At 39.9% G+C, this 22,115-nt stretch overlaps 1 protein-coding gene across 2 annotated transcripts in view; it reads left to right on the plus strand.

Moving 5' to 3' along the window:
* Positions 1 to 14,536, plus strand: part of SKOR2 (SKI family transcriptional corepressor 2) — a 52,359-nt gene extending 37,823 nt beyond the window's left edge. For both annotated transcript variants that reach the window (XM_059139659.1, XM_059139658.1), the window contains exons 7-9: positions 1,234 to 1,301; positions 9,261 to 9,326; positions 14,334 to 14,536. In XM_059139659.1, coding sequence (XP_058995642.1) covers positions 1,234 to 1,301; positions 9,261 to 9,323 — 131 coding nt within the window. In that variant the 3' untranslated portion in view covers positions 9,324 to 9,326; positions 14,334 to 14,536. The remainder of the gene's footprint in view (positions 1 to 1,233; positions 1,302 to 9,260; positions 9,327 to 14,333) is intronic.
* The last annotated feature ends 7,579 nt before the right edge of the window (positions 14,537 to 22,115 follow it).

The following is a 22,115-nucleotide window of genomic DNA, read 5'->3' on the forward strand; positions in this document are numbered from 1 at the left end:
AACTGGTCAGTTGGGAAGCTGTTCTGGGAAGAGATGTCCATGTTGGGGAGGTGACAGTGGCAAAAGGAGTTGAGTATGGAGGCAGTCCGGGAAGGAGTCACACACCACGGACTGTAGAAGTGAAAGGAAGAGCTGAGGAAAAATGTGACAAAGTTTCTGGTTTTTCCGAAGTGCTGCCCTGACAATCCACCATGGAGTCAATAGGAGATTGTGTGAGGTTCTCATGTAAAGCAGAAAATGCCAAAGCTAGCCAGCTTTGTTTGAAAACAAACAAAGGAGAAGGAAAGGGATTTGGTGGGTCCCTTTTTTTTTTTGGTGGGTCCATACTTTTAGAAAAGATCACCTGGAGAGGTTGCAATGGAAATTCATTTCGCAATAAAAATGATAGATAATCTCCTGCAAAGATAGTTTGCAGGAGAATGTCTCTCAAAGCTCCCCCCTTCTCAGATGGAGGCAAGGTCTGTAGGAGCTCTCTTGGCCCATGAAGGACCACATAATAAGGCTGATGCAAAGGGAGGGAGAGTTCACAGGCTGGGAGAGTCAGAGTATGTTTATCAGCTTCTTGGGAGTGCAGTGAGGCAGGCCGGGGTAACAGATCCTCACCTTATCACCCAGGAGGCATGGCAAGCATGCATAAGGGTCCACATTTCCTAAGACAGTGAAAGCTCTCTACCTGTGACCTGTGCAAATGGGCAGAGGTAGAGAACATGACTGTATCAGACGTACGTGACTGGTGTTTTTTTTTTTTTTTTTAAGATTTATGTATGTGTTTGACAGAGAGCGTGTATGCCCAAGGAGGGGGAGGGGCAAAGGGAGAGGGAGAAGTAAGCATTGAGCCCAAGGACTTGGGGCTTGTAGGGCTCAAATCCAGGACCCTGGGATCATGACCTGAGCAGAAGACAGATGCTTAACCTACTGAGCCACCCAGGTGACCTGACTCGTAATTATACACGGGGGACCATCTATCTAGATGGGCTATGGGTTGCTGTGAACTATGAGATACAGACCTTACTATCTCAAAATTTGCTGCCTGTTCTGATTATGGAGCCTTGTAGCCTTCCCTTCCAACAGCCACACTATTTACTTAAAAAAAAAAAAAAGACAATCCTTTTTAAAAATATCAAAAAGGGAAAAGGGCTTCTCTGGGACCATCAGTAATATTTTTACTAAAAATACTAAAAGAAGATTTTGCAACTCTAATTAATGTCTTTCTCTATTTGTTTCTCCTACCAGATAATTTTCAAGATCAGATGAAAAGGGAACTCGCCTACCGAGAAGAAATGGTGCAACAGTTACAAATTGTAAGATGATTTCTACTTAAAAAATGTATGCCCCTTGATGGGTTTGTTTTCAAAGCATCCAATTTTCTGAAACCATTTAAATTTTTGCCGTGAAACTCTTTGGTCCACCTACCACTTACCTCTCAGCTGGTTTTGATGCTAATTACTCCAAGATTTACTTAGACACAGGATAAACAGATGTGTCAGTGAGTTTCCTCGAAATGTAACTACCTACCATGTGTTAATAGACAGATGTGTAAATTGTCTCCTTGGGTAAATCAGAGGTACCTGCCTTGTCTCCCACTGTGCAACCGTGTGAACACGGCTCTGGGATGCACTAGAAGCTCAGTGAAGGGCAATTGTCTTCTCTCTTTCTCTCCTTTTGTTACCCAGACCTAAGCCAGGCCCTCCGCTGCCAATAAACTTGGGATAAATACACTTAATCCATTAAATTCGCTTGAAGGGTGATGAAAAGAAGTAATAATTTCCAAATGAAGTGTGTTATTCACCCTCTCCTAATCATGTTGAAAAGTGGATGCAGAGATGTATTTATGTGGAATCAGGAAAGCAGGAAGGTGCCTGGCAAATACATGTAGTGGGGCATTTTCTTGCCTTTTTAAGGTTTTTTTCATTGTGAATTCACTGCCCTTCCTCCCCATGCAAATATATTGGGTATTAATTGTTAGTGCTTTTAAAACAATATCCCATGCTCTCGTGTGCATGAGTACAATGGGGAAAATAATTTCTGTTCCAGATTTGTAAGGTATTTTTAGTCACTCGGATAAAGACATACGCCGGTCCTTGGTGGTATTCCCGGTGTGACTATTGTAATTTGGATGGCTTGATGTTTTTGAACTGGTCCGTGTTGCCCTTGTCTTGTTAAGCGTGTATCTATGCATACCTGCCTGTCTTGTCTAGAGAGCCAGATAGCTAGCTCTCTATCTGGGTAACTTGAGGAAGATAGGTATTAATGTTTTCTTTCTGCATCAGAGCAATCATGCTCGTGTTATTGGAGATTGCTGGGAGTCATTTTTAAGAAAGCCGTGGAGCTCATGAGGTTTTCCCCCATTCTGGGAGCTCCATTAAACACTTCCACTGATTTTCATTGGCCTCAAGTACTGGGTTAACATTCTCTGTTCTGAAAGCCACCTTAATGTTAAATGCCTTTTAAACAGGACCTTTCATCTTGTGTTGCTTTTGTTTGTATTAGTTTTGTTTGCACCTGAAGTCATAGGAGGGGGTGGAGTGTAGAAGGATTCTTCTTCATTGTTTGGTAACTAAGCCCCGAAAGAGGTTAAAAAAGAAAATGTATCTACATTCTTAGCTTTTGATACCTAGGTAATAAGAGCTATTAATTACTTGCTGTGAATGTGCTTATTGTTTTCTTTGTCCAAAGGACAAATTTATTTTTTTATTAAGATTTTATTTATTTATTTAACAGAGAGAGATCACAAGTAGGCAGAGAGGCAGGCAGCGGGGAGGCGGGCAGCGGGGGTGGGGGGAGCACGCTCCCTGCTGAGCAGAGAACCCGATGCAGGGCTCTATCCCAGAACCCTGAGATCATGACCTGAGCTGAGGGCAGAGGCTTAACCCACTGAGCCACTCAGGTGCCCCCAAATTTATTTTTTTAATATACACCCAGCGGAGGGCTCAAACTCACAACCCTGAGATCAAGAATCACATCCTGGACCAACCTAGCCAGCCAGGCATGCCAATCCAAAGAAAGAATTTAAATATAGATTTGGAGACGGGGATGTATTGATTTTATGTATCACTTTTAGGCTCTTAAAACAAAAACCGAGACACATGCAACCAAAAATTTGTGATTTCCTGGGCGGGGAGTCGAATATGGCAACACGGGCTTTAGGAAAAGGGGACTAATTATTTATTTCAGTGCCCTTGTTTAAGGTCAGTTATGTAACTTTAATGTCTTAATTCTCTTTGACATTCAATTGCTTTAGTGAAAGAGAAAATGATACTGCATCGATATAATAAGCAGACAGTATTAATAGAAGAAAAAAAAGTCTTTTGAGATAGTTGGTACCTGGAAGATATAAACTGGTATTACTAAACATTTTTATTACACTGTATCGCAAAATATTTTATCATCATATATTCATTTATCTAGACAAGTGTTATTGATTCAGATTTCTCTAGATAGTAAATGGTTCCTGGTCACAAATTAAATTCTTTGGGAGAAGCTAGAAATATTTCCCCTAGCCCTGTAGTTACCATGTAATTTCTGAAATGCACAAAAGCACATGCAGGCTGACAACAAGAAAACAGGTGAAATAGACATGATTTGTCCCTTCTGCTTCTTCTCTTGTGTTTCCTGCTGTAAGACCAAGAGGGTCTTCATCTTGCCTCCAGTACCTAGCATTGGTGTCTAGCATCAAATGCCTACCAATAAACAACTGCTAAATGAATCTTCACCCAAGGATGACCCTGACTCAACTTTGATACTCTTATAGGATAGCCCTCTTAATTCTTCTCCAGATTCCCTGGCTTGCTCCTGATTTCCTCGAATTTTCTTTTGTGCTAAGAAACTATTGCTAACATGACTAAGGAAGGCCATCTTAGTGAATTATGGGACGCACTATCCTTAGTACCCCCAGACACAAGCTGGAAGGTCTGCAAACTTCAGTTCAGGACTACTCCCATATAGTCCATTAAGTGTCAGTCTTTCAACTAAAGGAACTCATTGTAAGGTCTCACCTAGCACCCCGATGGGGATGTAGTAAGGCACAAGTACATAATCAATGTGAAATGCCCATGGATGTCATCCGAAGCTCTGAGAGCATGAGGAATCAATTTCATGGCACACCCCTTCCCAAAGCAGAACCTCTAATAGTAGGGATTTCAAGTTCTGGTGGCTAAACAGATTTTTGTGCAAGAAGAACCTGTGTTCACCTTATACTGTCTGCTTTGGAATTGAAACAGCAAACTCAAGTTTGCCTGAATGGAAATTTATCAAATCCTTTATTCAGCTTGTTTTATTTGCTGAAGTACTTAGAGGGTAATATCTTTAGAAAGTCTACCTCAAGATCTTCAAGAAGTTGCTAGGTATCACAATTATTCACTTTCTCAATATTTTTAGTTGCATGATCTAATTCATCAGTAAATATGGTTACATGTTTTGCTTCCTAGGAATAGGGCAATTCACTCAGAATTATTCGATTGTATTATATTTAAATTATTTTTTATTTAAGGTTTATGGAACATGTATTATAAAAGAGTCATTTGCCTACAGAATAGGCATTTTTTTCCCTTTAAATGAAATAAAAACCTCTCCCATCCTGCAGTCATGAAGAATTCAAATATATTAAAGCCATCATATTTTATAACAATTCCCATAGACCCACAATGCATTTATCCTATGCTGTTACACAGTGTTCTTATTCAAAAGATTATATTGAAAGCATCTTGGGTATCATTGCTATAGAAAGAAAACTTATGAATTTCTTTGGCTTCTGCATTTTTAGATTCTCTGATGACTGTCATTTCTGCCCCACTGCTTCCTTTTTTAGTTTGTTAAATGCAAAGTAGTGATGACTATACAAATAATTGACGGTCTTTGTACACTTATAAATGAATGTGCTTTTCTCTCAATGTGAGATTTAAAGCATATGCAGTTTATTTAACACTTATACATGGGCAACGAGCTAACTTTTTTTTAAATAGCTTAAAATTAGAGTTTATAGTACTTCACACAGTTTGTGTTAAAATCTTCCACCTCTGCCCTGGGTTATCAAATGCTTACAATGTTTTCTTTGCTAAGCCAGAGTTATTTATACAAGCAAAGAAATATATTCCTCTCACTATGAACCATATGCGAAAGTTTTAAAATTTAGCAAGGTCATGAAAATGTTAGTGTGTAGTATAGCACAGAGCGAAAAATTTCTCATTCACAGGGGGATTATGATTCTCAGAAAACTTGGTTCAATTTTGAAAACAAAACCCGTTACCCTGTACAATCAAGAAGGTGGTAAAGAAGCTAGATGCAATGTTATATATCAACGATATCTAAATTTTTTTAAATTAAAAAAGAATGTGAAGACATTTTACTCCATGTATAACCTTTTGATTAAGTTTTTTTCAAGGACTGAAATATGACTTACACATTATGATGCCTTGATAATTTTTTTTCATCGCTAATTTGGCAAGAGTGTTTTTCAAGCAAGTGCATCTGCGTAGCAGCAACTAGTGTAGGTTTGTCAAAGACATACTCTTCTTTAGTCCTAATTCTTGCAGGACATTGTGAAACTGCAAAAGAGAGCCTGTGATAAATGGCTCCATTCAGACTGACAGCCTTCGAACTTGCTGGATTGCTACTAAGAAGCGTGTCGATGGAGAAGACATGCTAGTCTCCAAGTGCCCTCTGCTGTTTCCCCAGAACGCTGCAGTCTCATGCAGCCCGCAGAAGCTGGTCTCAAATTCTTCATTAAAAGCCTCAATTAAAATAACGCTCAATCCATAGATTTAGTACTAATGTTTCGTTCGCTGTGGACTTGTAAAAAAGCAATTTACAGCTTCCCGTTGGTGGGAGCACAGTGCTTCCTCGCAGGGAAAAGAGCAAGGTCTTTATTGTTGCTGGAGGGGCCCTCCCTCTTTGACAAGGATGCAACTCCTCTCCATAGTGACTCTCCTTGGAGATTCTCCAGGATTCATTAGGATGGGAACCTGCTCAGACTTCTATCATCTCCACCCAGAGAGTTTTTGAAGTGTGGTCTTTGACACTTTTTTTTTTTTTTTTTTTAAGGTGGATACAACAATTACTGCTTGGCACTATGTTTTTAGGAAAAAATCCTGAAGCCCGTATGGTTTTGCTTTTGTGGCTAAACATGCAGGAAAAGAAGGTCCCTGCAAGTCAGAGGACGTGATGCTGCTTTAACGTCCTCCAGCAGCAGGCAGACTTTGTCTACAGTGGGTCCTTTTCCTGTTACTGATCAATTGCCAGGCATCTTGACAAGGCAATCACGGATCCCTAGTGGTTCCCTAGTTAAGCGGCCCTATCCTCGTTCTCCTTTTGACATGTTAACCCACCAGAATGTCTGAGGTCAGGTTAATTCTTTCTTGATACAAACTAGGAAGTTATCCTTTTGTACTTTTAATAGACTAGCACCAGCTAGGTAATTAATTTAGAACTTATATAACTTTGAGGGATTTTTTTTGGTGATTTTTAAGCTGGTCAAAATGAAAAGAAAGGTTTTATATGTTCTAGGACCGGATATTTACATGGAGTAATTAGCTCAAATGGAGCCTCTACAGGTCTGAGCTTCCAAGTTGAGGAGTATTTGCCGAAGTCTCTGTGAATCCACTATTGCATCTCATGGAACCCGAAGAACTGTCATTTATAGGAGGCACGATTACTTGATGTATCATAAGAAAAGAAATTTCCAACTATTATTCTAAGATATCATCAATTATAAAACATCTAATTTCAGAGATGTTAAAATGGGGGGGAATGTATTTTAAGATGAAGGAAATAGGGTAATTTCTATGAACAGTCAAGTCATGTGCTAATATAGTCTTTATCATTCATGGTTTAGGATTTATCATTAAAAGAAAAAATGAAACAAGATGCAACCAGAGAGGGAAACAAACCATAAGAGACTTTAATCTCAGGAATCAAACTGAGGGTTGCTGGGGGTAGAGGGGAGAGATGCAGTGGCCAGATGACAGACATTGGGGAGGGTGTGTGCTATGGTGAGTGCTGTGAATTTTGTAAGACTGATGAATCACAGACCTGTACCCCTGAAACTAATAATACATTATATATTAATTTTAAAAATGAATAAAAGGAGGGAAATTCTAAAAAAAAAAAATACATGATTTTTTAGCTTACAACCTTAAGCTTTTGGGTCTTTGTTTTCATTTGGTTTTTATTTCATTTTGTTTTAATGACATGAATGCGATGATGTTTGAGTGGGGGTGATTCTTCAGATTTAAATTCCCTTCTGGAGAATTGGGGCTCACATGTGGAAATGTCCTCCCCTCCCACCCCCGCCAAGTCCTTTTTTCTTTTCCTTCTCAGTTTCCCACCTTAATGAAATGCTACAGTGTTGTTTCTGGAGGGGAAAGAAAATAGAAAGAAAAAGCAAGAAAGGGAGGGAGAGAGGAAGAGTGGGTGGGTGAGAGGGAGGAAGGAAGGAAGGAAGGAAGGAACAGGGCATTCTGACATAGATCTGAAAGCAGTGCCCTTCGGGCACTTTTCTTTGGGTTAGAATGAGTAGTTTGTTGGCTTTGATGAGAGAGCTCAAGGTGATGTGAGAGCTCAAGGTGATGTTAACTTGTGTGGTGCCTGGGATGGAACAGACGCTTTCCAAATCGTTGTGGCACTGAATCTTGGGGTCAAGGACTTTCTCTAAATGTGAGTGTGGCAGAAATTACAGTGTATAGGTAATTCCTCATACCCTGAGATTTACATTATTTCTACGCCTTATCCTAAGTAATAGAATTCCATTCAAGGCTTCGTTATATCACGCATCTGAAGAGAGAGGTGATCCATGTGTTTTGGTGTATCACAACACTCACTGTGATGGAAAATGTGTGTCTCTGTTATTAGCAGGTGTAGCATGACCTAGAGTGAGAAGAAGAGGTAACCAGAGTAGGTCCCTGTGTCACTGTTCTTATCATAGTTATCCAGTTCATCTCAGCTCACGTCCTAAAATGTGAGATTGGGACTCTGAGCTTTTTTTTTTTTTTTTTTTTTTTTTTGGGACTCTGAGCTTTTGATGGCTCTAACTGAATGAATCATTAATTTATTACTGTTGTCTGTGGCCTTTATCAGATATGTGCCTATCAGACGTATCATGTTGTGTTTGTCTATCAAAATAGTGAGATGATTTTGTTAGTCTTTTTTTTTTTTTTTTTTTTGGTTATTAAAACACCTGATTCAACTGGCTGGTTATTAGGACAAAATAATCCAGCCAATCTTAGACACTCACATCATCGTAGACTCATAGTTCCTTCCCATTAGAAAAAGCTCATATTTGTGGATATTTATGGATGGTGGATCAGGAGAACAAAACACAAATATGCTGGAAACGTGGAGGACATGTATGTATCAGTATCCAAAAACCTTGCCTAATCCAGATAAAAATAATTGCATTCCCCTCACTGCTTTCATGTAACAGCCATGCTTCATGTTGCATCCTAGGAGGCTGGATATTCAGTTAAATGTAAAGTAGGTTCAAATCTTTAGAGTCCTAAGTTTAGCCTTATCATGAAGAAGATAAGTCACATAACGATAGAATACCTTAACTGGATATGAATAAAGGTGAATCTAAATAAAACATGTGGTCCAATTTCAGCCATTCAAATCTTCTAATGAAAAGCAACATCTCAAATGAGATAGGCTTTCCTTCAAAGTCCCAGCACTGAAAAGTGCTTTCCAAGTTTATACAGGTAGCATCCTCAGGGGTCATATTTTCTACTCAGTGCAATTATTTCTGATGCTTCTTGGGAGTTACTGGGAAATTAACCAGAGTAATAATTTGTGTTTAGTTAGTTCATCTTGTTTGTGATTTATAATGACAGCATATTTTGTCACTGTAATTAAATGAAAGATAGCACTAAACTAGTTTGTAATCACATCCTTGTCCCTTTACTTGGGACATATATTATAACATCAGAAGCTCATTTTCATACCTAAATAAAAAATAGTAAGACCATATTATTAAGTACACACTGAAAACAATTCTGAAAATGAAATGTCATATACTGCCTCAGAGACTAGCTCTAGCAAGAGTCTGATGTGATCTCCATTTCTGTCCTTGATATGCTTTTTATTAGGCCTTAGGAATTTCTATAATCTGGAAGCTCCACACTGTTGATGATCGGATAGAGACCTTTTCTCCTTGGCAGGGGCGGGGGGGAATTCACCCGCATTCAAGTTGTTAGGCATGATGAAGCGTCTCCATGTGTATCCGTCTTTAAATTTAGCTTATCTGGATAGTTTTGCTTATTTTTATCTTACAGATCCCCTATGCCGCAAGCTTGATCAGGAAAGAAAAGCTTGGTGCCCATCTCAGCAAAAGCTAAAAGGTAAGCTTTTAAGAGATTTTCTTGAACTTGGAATTTTTATTGCTCAGCCATGTTCTTTAGTTGGTGTATTTGAAATAGCTCAAGAGATTAGTAAATTTGCAACCTGTGTTTCAGCCAATATACATAGGAACTTTGATATGCCCAGGCATGGGACTTCCTAAGTGAGTGGCCATATACATTTTATAGATTCTTTGGAAAATTATTAAAAACTAAGGAAATTCTATACTCCTCTGCAGAAGCAATCTTCCTTCTGTTTTGAGGTTGTCTCTTCTCTGGTTCTCTCTGACACCCAGATTACTGCCCATCCACACAAAAGTGGTGTGTCAGTGACCACAGTTACTGTGTCTCCTCTTCCTCTGTGGTCTCCTATGCCTCCAATATTCTTCCCAAAATCTGGCTTCCAGGGAGCTACTGACGGACGGTGTTGTGAACATTTGCAGGCAATGCGGACCTTTGAGAACTTCTTCTGTAGGAAGAGTTATTCATTCTTTCCATAAACCACTCTGGGCTCCTAAGGCAAGGAATACAGTAAAAATTCAATAACTATAGTCAGAACAGACCTAAACATTTTAAAAGCAACTTTTTTATTATGTAGAAGACATATATAATTGTTAGAATCTAAGGGATACAAAAACTATGGCTTGTTGGTTCTGTAACAATACATTAGGATGACCTAACAACTGGAATTGCTAAATCAGGGAAAAACTCAGATGTCAGAGGGAGCATTTGTAAGTGCTTGTGGCCAACTAGGATTACAGTCATTTATCAGTTTGACCTGTTCTCATCAGAATCATTCTTCCCAGGCCTTCCCTCTGGAACATGTTTTGAACTTAATAGAATGTGTTGGCAAAAAGAATTCTGAACAACACAGGCTTGTGGTTCCCTTTCTTTCTTTCATGTCTCTCTCTGTATATCACAAGTCTCCTCTGTCTTTGTACAAATGAAAATCCCACCTCTCGTCATCATCTTTTTTAGTGATAATCTTCAGCATTTATCTTAAATAGTGATAATTATGTCTCCCACATTTCATCCAAGACGGTCTCTCAGTCAAATGCTTCTTCCTTAATTTTACACACAACGTACTGAGGTATGGAGAAGAGAGTCGTGATGTTTTCGGTGCATGTTGCAAAACTAGGAAGAGATCCTAGGGCTCCTGACCTTAGATTCAGTGCCAGCTTTCTCATGTACACACTTCCTGTCCTCTGTGGGCAGTTGTTTCTGCAAGAGAGATAGTCAAGTAACAAGTCCTTGTGTTTCCATCTCCATGAAGTCATACACAAGTGGGCCTGTGAGTTGGCTCTGTTCTGTATGTTCTTCTTAAGCCTAAAGTTGATGTTGGGCATTTCTTTCCCATTAAAGAAGACAGGTTTGTACCAGCTGGGTGAAATGAATCATTTAAAAATAGTCAGACTTCACTAAATCTTAACCCAGAACACGAAGGTAATCAAGGCGAGAATCATCCAAGTAAACTCATAGGGATAATAATTTGAAAATAAAGTGATTTTTTTTCAAGTTAAAGAAACTATATTAGAATGTGTTCTTTTTAAATAACGTTTTTATGGAAGTGTAACACACGCTCATGAAAGTCCAGAGATCAGCCAGCCATTCAAGTCATGAAGTTGACGAATCAAAATTCAGTGGATTTTCACAAGATGAACTCATTTAGGTTTCCAGCACCCAGACTGCCTCCCTGTATCCCCGCCTAGGCATCCCCCAACCCAATAAAGATCAGCTTTGCCTGATTTTGAGCTTTAGTGAAGGACAGTGTACAGAATGTTCTCTGGTATATGGCTTCTTTTAATCCGTGTTTTTGAGGTCTGTCCATTAGAATGTAGTCTCATTTCCCCTCAGGAACTCCAGCAAACTCTCTTTTTACTCCTTCTGATTCCCCAAATCATCTTCCCTGCTTACGATGAACTTCTCTTGCACCTACAAAATGAGGACTCACTGCCCAGAAACCATGCCTCTGATGGTGACATCGAGTACAGCTAGGTGGGAAGAAAAAAAAAAAAAAAGATTGATTTGTGTTTAGTAACTAATGCTTCCTTCATGCTGATTTTGTTTCCATCCTTGCAGACAACAGGGATTTCTCTAAGTAGACCCTGGTGCTTTCAGAAGATTAGTGGTTACTTAAATGCTGAGCTAAATCAGCCAAGCAGAGAATCACGACCATATTGTTAGAGGCGGTATTTGATTCTCAACATGCCAAGCCTGCAAGGAATTACCCCAAGAGAGATTACAAAATAAAAATCATTACACCAAGGGAGAGAGACAAATTCTGCCTTGCTGAGTGACCACAGGTTTCCAAATGAGGGACTGATGCATTAATGTCTTATGCAAGAGTGACCCTTAAGGTAGTGTGCTGTGTTCTTGCCACCCAGTGACTATTAAGAGGAGGAAGCTTTTCAAAACCACAGGCAATCCACTTAATAAGCCAAGCAAGTATTGCCACATATCACTGCTCTACAAATCTTTCTTGCCCTACATTAGGACAGAAGAAATTCCAAGTCGAGTCGAATAAAGGTCCACCCAGACCAGGATACTAACTGGGTAATTCCATTACAAGAGCCAAGTTGTTGTTCCTAAAAATACCAACTTCGAAATTTAGGCATGTGCACTGAATGCTCTTAGCTTTTTCCTTGATAACTCCTTAAAGACCCATTACCCATGGATTTATCTAAACCTTTCTTCAACCTAGGCATTGTCCCCTTTGGGGCAATGAATTCTATTAGTTTAGCAACCAGCTGTGTTAAGTGTAGTTTGCTTTCTTTATTTTCAAGCTACCTCCTACAACAAGCCCTAGTAGATTAGCCATTGGACTACTTTGCATGTTTGTTTCATTCGTAAACTCACAAGTACAACAGAAATGATTTGAAAAAAATATTTTAAAATGCTCTGTGTATTATACTTGCATCTAGGACTGGTTCTAACACCAGAATTATTCCTGACAGTCTCTCCTACATGTAGTTTTTTCCATGATCCATGTCCTGCAGAGACACCCAATGTAATCTTTGTGAAATCTGTACTCCCAAAGAAGTACCATGACGTCAACACTAATGTAACTATCAATATGCATTCTTTTTCTTCCAAGCACCTTTTGTCCCCCAGATTTTATTTATTTTAGAGAGAGAAAGAGGGAATGAGAGAGAGAGAGAGCGTGAGTGGGGTGAGGGGCAGAGGCTGAACAGGGAGCCTGATGTAGGGCTAGAACCCAGGACTCTAAGGTCATGACCTGAGCCAAAGGCAGAGGCTTAACTGTTTAACCGCTTAACCAGCTGAGCCACCCAGGCACCCCCCCAGGCAACTTTTAACCTTATACAAATGGTGAAGCACCCAGGTCTTTCAGTCATTCTACACAAGTGGAAAGTGGATGGTGGGAAGTGACTTGTTCATAGTCATACAGAAACTCGTGATCAAGCCAGAAATAGTAATAGTAATAACTATCACTTCTTGAGCACTAATTATGCCAGACGGCTGGGCTAAATTCTTTGCCATATTATCTATCTCTTTTGAACCTTAAAACTCTATATGGTAGATTCTATTATTATCCCCATTCATGCAAGGAAACATTGAGGTTCACTGAGGTTGCTTAGCTAGCAAGTGACAGGGCCAGGATTCAATCCAAGTCTGTTTGACTCAATTACACTTCTCTGTCTCCCAAGGATCATTGGGCTGGTTTGGAAGGAGTCTGCCTTCTGTATCTGACACTCCTTCCCTATGTTATCTTGAGTGGAATGTCATACAATCTCTTTGAGGCTCACTCTCATCTGTAAAATGTGGGAGGCCAAGTCTGATTAGAGTCTCTGCCTGGTCTACAATGTTGACTATTACTCTTGCATACCAGACATCCGCCATGCTCTCTTTCCTTTCCCATAAAGGAACTGCTTTTATTAAATATGCTCAAGACCATATATAACATCTTAGGGCATGACAAACATACTTTCACTATATATCTGCATTTTCTTAAACACAAATGGCTCCTTTGCATACTTCTGGAGAGGCTGAGAATTTTTCTTCCTGTACTAACAATATCTACCTCTTTGGTAAACTCCTGTTACTTTTATTTCAGTTTTGGAATAATTGCTACAACAATAATAACAAGAAAAAGCTCTTAAAAGGATAGGGAGGGATTGTAATAGAACACTCTGCATCTTCCTTTTGTATAGATCAAAGACAAAGGGAAGGACTAGCATATCCATTTCTTTCATCTGTAGTCAGACGTAGAGGACCAGGTTCTTTCAAGAGTCTCCATTGAAACTGACAACGTGCTCCTGCTCTGCTCAATGCTTTGTGTCTATTATCTTATTGAATCTCCAAAACAGCCCATTGAGAGAAGGACTGCTCCTTTCACCATATTCTACAGCTGAGAAAGCCAACATGCAGAGGAGCTGAGTACGTGGTCTGTGGTCTCACTGGGAGCACATAGCAAGATTTGAGCCAGGTTGCCTGGCTTTATCTCCCACACTTCATCTATTCACCTCTGAATCATACCCAGAGAGTGTGGCTTAATTCACATCTTCTATTATCAGTGATAAATATGCAGCTAATAGCCAATCCAATGGTTTTGTTGACGTTGAATCACAAGAACTCCAGTCTGTGCTTTGCCATTGCCCTGACACCTCAGGACAAGAAAAGTGGATGTACCAGGCCATCCAGCCGAAGCCAGCGGGGCACTGGTGCATGATATTCTGTCTGCCCTTTTCACTGCAGGCTGTCTTAAGCAACCTGGAGCTTCTAGAACCCTGCAAACATGGCCTTATTGCAAAGAAGGGATAGCAAATCAGCACACTCTGATGTAATCATTCTAGTTTGGCTCAATGTCTGCGGAGATGCCTAAGGGAAGATGGCAGGCAAATAGATGTAAAAAAGAAGGTGCTTTCATAGTCACTGTTGAAATATCTTATCCAAACAGTACTAAAAATGTCTTCTCTCAGGATATGTTAAATGTTCCTTGACATGATTGTATGGTGCTGAAGTCTTCATTGTGTGCTTTTTGTCTTCTCCCAGGTGCACAGAACCACTTACTCTTGTTCTCTTGTAAGATACAGCCTGCCACTGAGCACTTCTGACCCACATAAAGACTGCAAATTGAAAGGGCTTGGGAATCCAATACAAAATCAGGTTCGGGAGAACCCAAGGACAAGTGACCTCAAAGCAGCATGGACAACCATGGAAAATCGACTGTAGTGGCCATTCGTTAGTGGGGGGAGGGGGGCGCCAACCAGAGCAGCCAATGCTTGTCTCATCTTTTGGTGGAACCAAAGTTTGAGTCTTTGTGTTTTTCAAGGCCAACTGAACCAGATCGTGAAAGTGCTGTTAGCCAACCAGGGTGGGCAATCCGTGGACAGTTCCAAGTGATCTCAGTGCTGCACATGTGGAGAGAGCAAGACTATCTGTTGCGTTTGAAGACATGATTCTTGGTGGAAACACAAGACCTGTCCTAGGAGTGGGGATCACGTTTTGACACCTGGGATGGCGTCAGCCATACAGACCCGCTTTTCACAGGAAACTGGACAGACTTACACGTGGCCCCTTCCTCTCTGGTACTTTGCCTGCTGTATGAATGAAGATTGTATTCCTCTGGAAATATTTTACAGTTTAATATTGAGTGTAATTAAGAATATAATCATGTTATCAAAAATGGTATTTAACTCTGTTGTAGTTTCTTTAACATTCATGTGGATAAAAAAAAGTCTATAATAAAAAAACTATGAACTAATAGTGGTGTTCATGTAGTTAAATGCACATTTGATTGGGGGCAACTAATAAAAATGAATACTTTTTAGAATTATTTTGGCATAAAATATTTGAATAAATTATTTTTGAAAATGGAATTCCTTCAAAAATGATTATTAAAGTCTAGGTTAGCTTTTGGCCACTGTCAGCAGCTGGAATCCTCCCCATCATGTTAGGATCTTTGTAGGGTTAAGGAAGGCTTCTGGATTCCTGCTAGGTCTTCTGACAGCCTTGGTGATGGTGTTGATACTATGCCTCCCTCCTTACTGTGATGTTGAATCAAAGTCCAAGATCTCTCTTTTTTTAAGATTTATTTATTTATTTTAGAGAGTGTGTGGAGGGAGAGGTAGAAGGAGAGGGAGACAGAATTCTCAATCAGACTCCTTATTGAGCTTGGAGCCCCATGCAGAATTCCATCCCATGACCCGAGATTAGAGCCTGGGCTGAAATCAAGAGTCGAATGCTTAACCAACTGAGTCTCCCAAGTGTCCCCCAAGATCTTTGTATGCCAAAAATTCTGCCTTTCAGATGAGATAGAAGGACCAAAATGGTAACTCCTTTGAGGCCAGGATTTCTAAGTTCGCTGAGTTGCGCAGAAATCCACTCTGGGAGACATCTTACCATGAGGTTGCCCAAGACCATGCTAACTGAAGAGGCGCAGGCACCTTGCCAGTGGCATTCATGGCAGATTTCAAAAGAGGCTTAAAATGCATCACCATGGTATTTGATACTTTCCACCCCACACCTTCATTATTATGAACTATCAAAAAAGGCTTCGCAATCTGCCTTAGAGACAAATTTTCTTACCTTTGGCTGTTATATGAAGAACCCAAAGGAGAGCTACTTATTAGTGATTTTCTTCCTAGGAAGCTGGTCACAGAAGGAATCTAACCCGGTCCTGGAATCTGAGGACAGATTCCTAGTGATTACTAGTGGAAACAATATGAGGATGCTGTTACTGGCCGCACAGGACGGATGCTGACTCAGAGGTGTTCTGGCCTGTGTCTGAGCATAAGACTCACGCCACCCTTCAGACAGGGTACACGTTTCTAAAAATGGCAGCTGTACTTAGGAGGGTAACTGGGCCCTCAAGTTAGTGGGGCATTTTCTCCATGTGAGCTTTACATTACATATAGGGATGGAAGCCCAGAACCCTTAGCTTTGTACTTGAAACCGATACTGCCAGAGGTGACAGAAAATCATCTGTGAGAACACAAACCTGGCTTCATGACCTACCACCAGAGGACAGCAATGGTCATTTTCTGCAGAACCCAGTGTAACTTCAGAGACCAGTGCTAGGACCTGGCTTCTCAGAGCCAGAACAGGGACTGGGCAGGCTGAAAAAACTCACAGACTTACAGATGAATTGAAGGGCTTTCTCCTGCAGCTGTATCATCTGATAGGGTAAACAAGCCTGAAATGTCATTCTTGTTTTCCTGATTGCAACTTGAAATGTCTCAGAGTCAAGAGTGCTAAAATATCAGCAAATAAGTTTGAAGCAATAAGTTTGAGCCACACTGAGCCTTCTGGTTCTCCTCCTAAACTCCAGGCTCTGTAGAAGCCCAGCTGTGCATCTTTAACAGAGCACTTGGGAAACTGCCATTGTCTTTATTCCCATCACCTTTGAGGCTTCCCCTATCTGGAGGTATTTTATCAGACTCAGTCTAGAGCCCAAGAATCTTCCATGAATCCATGAAGTTATACAAACAAACCCAAAAACTTCAGAGGAAAAAAAAGTCCAACATATGATATGGAAACATCATTGATTCGTATATTTTCTCATGAAGGAGAGCAAAAACCTTTTTTTAAAATTTATTTTTATTTTTTTCAGTGTTCCAAGACTCATTGTTTGAAAACCTTTTCTTCATTCTAGCAACGCTTGATGTTCCTAAGTTGGAACAAAAATAATTTGTCCCTAATACCGGATGTGACTGGGTTATCTGAGCTGCCCTGTGGAAACAGACAGGACATCCATCTAAAATGCTGCATGGGGTCTAAAAATAAAGTCACTCTTCAGAAGGACAAATAAAAATTCTTGGCTTCACAAAATGAGAGCAGAAAAATGCTGTACTCTTTTCTTGGACTGTTTTATCATGTCAAAATTCCAAGGTCAAGCCAACTATGAGCTAATGAAGAATGAGGGCAGTACAAATAAAATTCTCTATTTCAATCACAAATGAAATCATGAGATCAGAAATGGCCATAGTCAATCAACCCAGAAATCAGGCCCAAACAATAAAGCATTTCCTATTGGGTATACATTGCCGATGGACATTGCTTTCGATCCTTAGGATGCCTGAGTAATTGCTCATCGATCTGCCGCAGGCAAGGAGAGTGCGGTATCACATCCCAGTTTCCTCAGATTAAGCAATGAGTGTAGCCTCAGTTCCGTGGAAAAGAGAATTCTCTCCTACCTACAGGGAATATGACCAAGCAGATAGGATCTCTTTCATTGAAGGGTAAGAGTTAAAACAGCTTTGGTCAGCAGTGAGGAAGGTTCAGAGAAGAATTCCACCAGTGTGCTAAGAACGTGTAACCACATCATTTAGTGGGGATCCGTCCAACTGACTCCAGGCCCAATGACAGTGGTCCTTTGTCTCTCTACACAGCTGAGGGCACCAAGTTAAGTTTGACCGCCTAACACAATTCGCCATGCACAACCCACACCACAGTTTGGAATTATACACACTTCCTTTCATAGGAAGGTGTGCACTACACACTTTGTGAGTTTGTTGTTTGTTTCAGCTCACTACCATCTCTCTGCTGTCGAGCACAATCCCTGGCATGTAGTAGCCACAGAAAATATTTTTATTGATTAAGTGGACATCATTTGTTTTATTTGAGCCAATCACAAAAGCAGATTGTTTCATTGTTCACTTTAAATTCTCTCTCGAGGAATGCTGACATTTCATTTGGTTTTTCCAATGACTATATATGGCAAATGTCAGTTACCGTCCAACAGCTTTCATTCTTGGTGGCAATGCACCCAGATGAAAGACTATAGTTCCCAGGCTTACTTGCCATTCGATGTGGCTGCGTGACTCTATTCTGCCCAATAAGATATAAGTAGAAATATGTGAAATTTTCAGGAAAGTCACTTCAAAAGGGTTTGACCTAGGCAGTGTTTCCCTTTTCGGTTCCCTTTCCCTCTTTCCAGATGTCTGCAGTATGGATGGAGCCCCAGAAGCCATCTTGGGCCATGAGGTCACTTTGAAGATAGAGGCCATATGCTAGTATGGCACAGAAAGATAATAGAAGCCTGGGTCCCCAAAGACTACTGAACCAACTTTCTTACTCTGGACTGCCCACATCCAAACTTTTTTTTATTTTGGAACAAAATCAAATTCTCTCTTGTTTAAACCACTGTTATTTTAGATTTTGTTAACTGATTACAGAATCCTTCTCTCTATCTGGGGCTCAGTGATCACCCAACAGTAACACAACTTCTTACTAGTGTTGACAGCTTTCCAATGTATAAAGCCATCTATGTGATCTTAAATTCTCATTAGCCCTTTGATTTAGCTAAGGGATGTCAGTGGATATGAAGGCTGGTTAGTGGCAGAGTAAAGACTCAAAATCCAGTTCTCCTTACTTCTATAGTAAGCTTTTCCTGCTCAATCTCTTGGCCTCACCATCAGAGCTGAACCAGTCTGTAACATCTCTGATATCCCCTATTGCAATATATGTAGGTGAAGATGACAGAAGGGGCTGGACCTAAACTTGATCTTCTCCCCAGGACAGAACAGCAACTGGGTTGGAAAGGTACACTGTCCAAAAGGCCTCACAGATTATTGTGTGATACAAGCAAAGCTGTGACCTGGTGTGTAGCCAGGACCACAAAGGAAATAGAGCCCAGCAGCACAGATATTCCAGGAGCAGGAGGTTATCAGCGATCATCATCTTTGATAAGGGGTCCCTGCTTCTCACTTGGTATTCATAGCCATGTACCAGCCTTGGGAAAACACACCACTGAGAATAAATAGGGCAGCAAGAACCAAGCCCAGTGCTTGACTTAGGGCTATGACTGGCAGAGAGGAATTTGGCTCAAGAACTCATGTGGTCATTGGCTCTCCTAGTCAGAGGGCAACAACATACACTGGGAGACCAGGTAAAAGCCCTGGGACCCCTAGACATGGGGCAGTCACCATTACACAGGACTAGAAGGCTGCTAAGGCTTTCTTAGATGCCTCTGGACTCCAGTCTTAATGTTGGCTCTGAAACAATGCTGTAGCTTCGGGAGAAAGAATGGAAAGACAGCTGGTCTTGAGCTGAGAAAGGATCCAAAAAATACTAAGAGCCGAGAATACCTTGCTGCAAATGGCCACTTATTTCCATACCAGGCCTAATATACACACAATTTAGAAGTAATGAACTCATGTTATCTAAAGTAAATAATCATTCTGAAAAGCCATGACTCTGTACCAAATTAGAAACTTCCCTGAAAGCATTGTTAACGTCTGGAGTTTTCAAACAATAAAATTCATTCTTCTCATCCAACTTTTACATCATCTCACTATTAAGGACAGTGGCTTCCTGGATGATTGTTAATGATGGCTTTCTTTATTATATTTTAGACCATTTAGCAAAGTTTATTGATTTATACTTCCTTGTAATTAGTTGTAGTGATTAAAATAGCTTTTATGGCCCTCTAGAGATTGACTTTTTAAAGAATCAACATTTACCCCAAATTGTGTGCTTTAAAACATGGTTAAATACTGTTTCAATTCAGTACTAAACCATCACTGGTGAAACTGTGATTTTATATGTAGTTGCTTTCTCATCCCTCTGCTTCTATGGCACTATCATCCAATTACTTGGCAGCCAATAATAATAACAGCAGCCAACTTTCTCTGAGTGATTACAATAAGCGGAACATTGTGCTAAGTGTCTTAACACATTATTTCATTTAATCCTCTAAACAACCCTATAAGGCAGAGACTATTTAACTATTTAATTGAAATCTCAGGAGTTAAGTCACTTGGCTGATAAGTAGAAAATTAGGAATTTGAGCCTTTGGACATTATGACTTCAAAACCTCTGCTTTTAACCACTAAACTCCAGTACACATTGCCAGGGGAGCCAAGTAAGCCAGAGCAAGAGCCTTGTACACAGAGGTGAATTGGCAGCGCCCTCACTGACATAATTTGAAGGATCCTAAAGACCTCTCTTAAACAAAAAGTTCTCTCCTCACCAAACGCACTTGAAGCTGAAATTTCTCCATTAGGATGATTTCTTTAACTAAGGTATTATATGTTCCTGGAAATATAAGTACTTCTAGCACAGTGCTACTTGAATGGTGGCTTAAAGCTAAAACAATAGAAGAAAACATAAATCTTTACGACTTTAGGGTAAGCAATGGTTTCTTTAACCCACTGAGCCACCCAGGTGCCCCTAAGCAATGGCTTTTTACACACAATGTCAAAAGCACAAGAGATAGAAGGAAAATAGATAAATTGAACTTCATAAAAATCACAAACTTTAGATCTCCAGATGATATCACCAGGAAAATGAAGAAAAGACAGCCTACAGAATGAGAGAAAATATTTGTAAATTATACACCTGATAAGAAATTGTATCCAAAATATATAAAGAGCTCTTGCAACTCAATAATAAAAAGACAATCTAAATAAGAAATGGGCAAAGATTTGAATGGACATCTCTCCAGAGAAGATACACGAATGCCCAATAAACACAGGAAAAGATGTTCAGCATAATGAGTCATCAGGGAAATGCAAATTAAAACCAATGAACTCACTTCACTTCACTACAAAAACCATTTCACATCTACTAGGATGACTATTACTAAAAAGATAGTAACAGATTTGGTGAAGACGTGAGAGAATTGGAACCCTTGTACATTGCTGGTGGAAATGTAAAATGGTGCAGCCACTACAGAAAACAGTTTGGCAGCTCCTAAAAAAGTTAAACATAGACTTACTCTATCACATAATAATTCCACTCCTATCAGGGCACCTGGGTGGCTCAGTGGGTTAAGCCTCTGCCTTGGGCTTGGGTCATGATCTCAGGGTCCTCGGATGGAGCACCACATCGGCCTCTCTGCTCAGCAGGGAGCCTGCTTCTCCCTCCCCCTCTGCCTGCCTCTCTGCCTACTTGTGATCTCTCTCTCTGTCAAATAAATAAGTCAAGCAGAGAGAGTCAATTATCATATGGTTTCACTTATTTGTGGAGCATAACAAAAACATGGAGGACATGGGAAGATGGAGAGGAGAAGGGAGTTGAGGGAAGTTGGAAGGGGAGATGAACCATGAGAGACTATGGACTCTGAAAAACAATCTGAGGGTTTTGAAGGGGTGGGGGGTGGAAGGTTGGGGGATCTAGGTGTTGGGTATTACGGAGAGCACGTATTGCATGGAGCACTGGGTGTGGTGCATAATCAATTAATTCTGTTACATTGAAAAGAAATTTTTTAAAAAGACTAAAAAAAAAGAATGAAAAAAAATTAATGAAAGTAAAGTAAAAATTTAAAAAAAGAAAGAAAGAAAAAAATCTTAAAAAAAATAATTCCACTCCTAGGTATATACCTAAAAAGTATGGGAAACAAGTATTCAAATATTTTTATACACATGTTCACAGTAGCACTATTTACAATAGTCAAAAGGTAGAAATGACTCATATGTCCATTAATTGATGAATGTATAAACAAAATATAGTGTATACTTTTTCAGCCATGAGAAGAAATGAAGTATTGATGCCTGCTACAACATGGATGAATCTTAAAAACATTATGCTAAGTGAAGTAAGCTAGACATAAAAGGTCCCATAATGCATGATTCCATTTATATGAAATTCTAGAATAGCAAAGCCAATGATATAGAAATCAGATTGGTGGTTTTCAAGGGTGAAGAGGAGGACAGAATTGGTAGAAACTGCTTAATGGTACAGGGCTTCCCTCTGAATGATGGAAATCTTTTGAAACTAAATAGAGGTAGTGGTGTTCCCAGATTGTGAATGAATTGAATATTACTGAAATGTCACTTTGACATGGTTAATCTTATGTTATGGGTATTTCATATAAAAATCTTTATAAATTTA

The sequence above is a fragment of the Mustela lutreola genome, chromosome 11 (genome assembly GCF_030435805.1).
Source record: "Mustela lutreola isolate mMusLut2 chromosome 11, mMusLut2.pri, whole genome shotgun sequence".
NCBI classification, from domain to species: Eukaryota; Metazoa; Chordata; class Mammalia; order Carnivora; family Mustelidae; genus Mustela; species Mustela lutreola.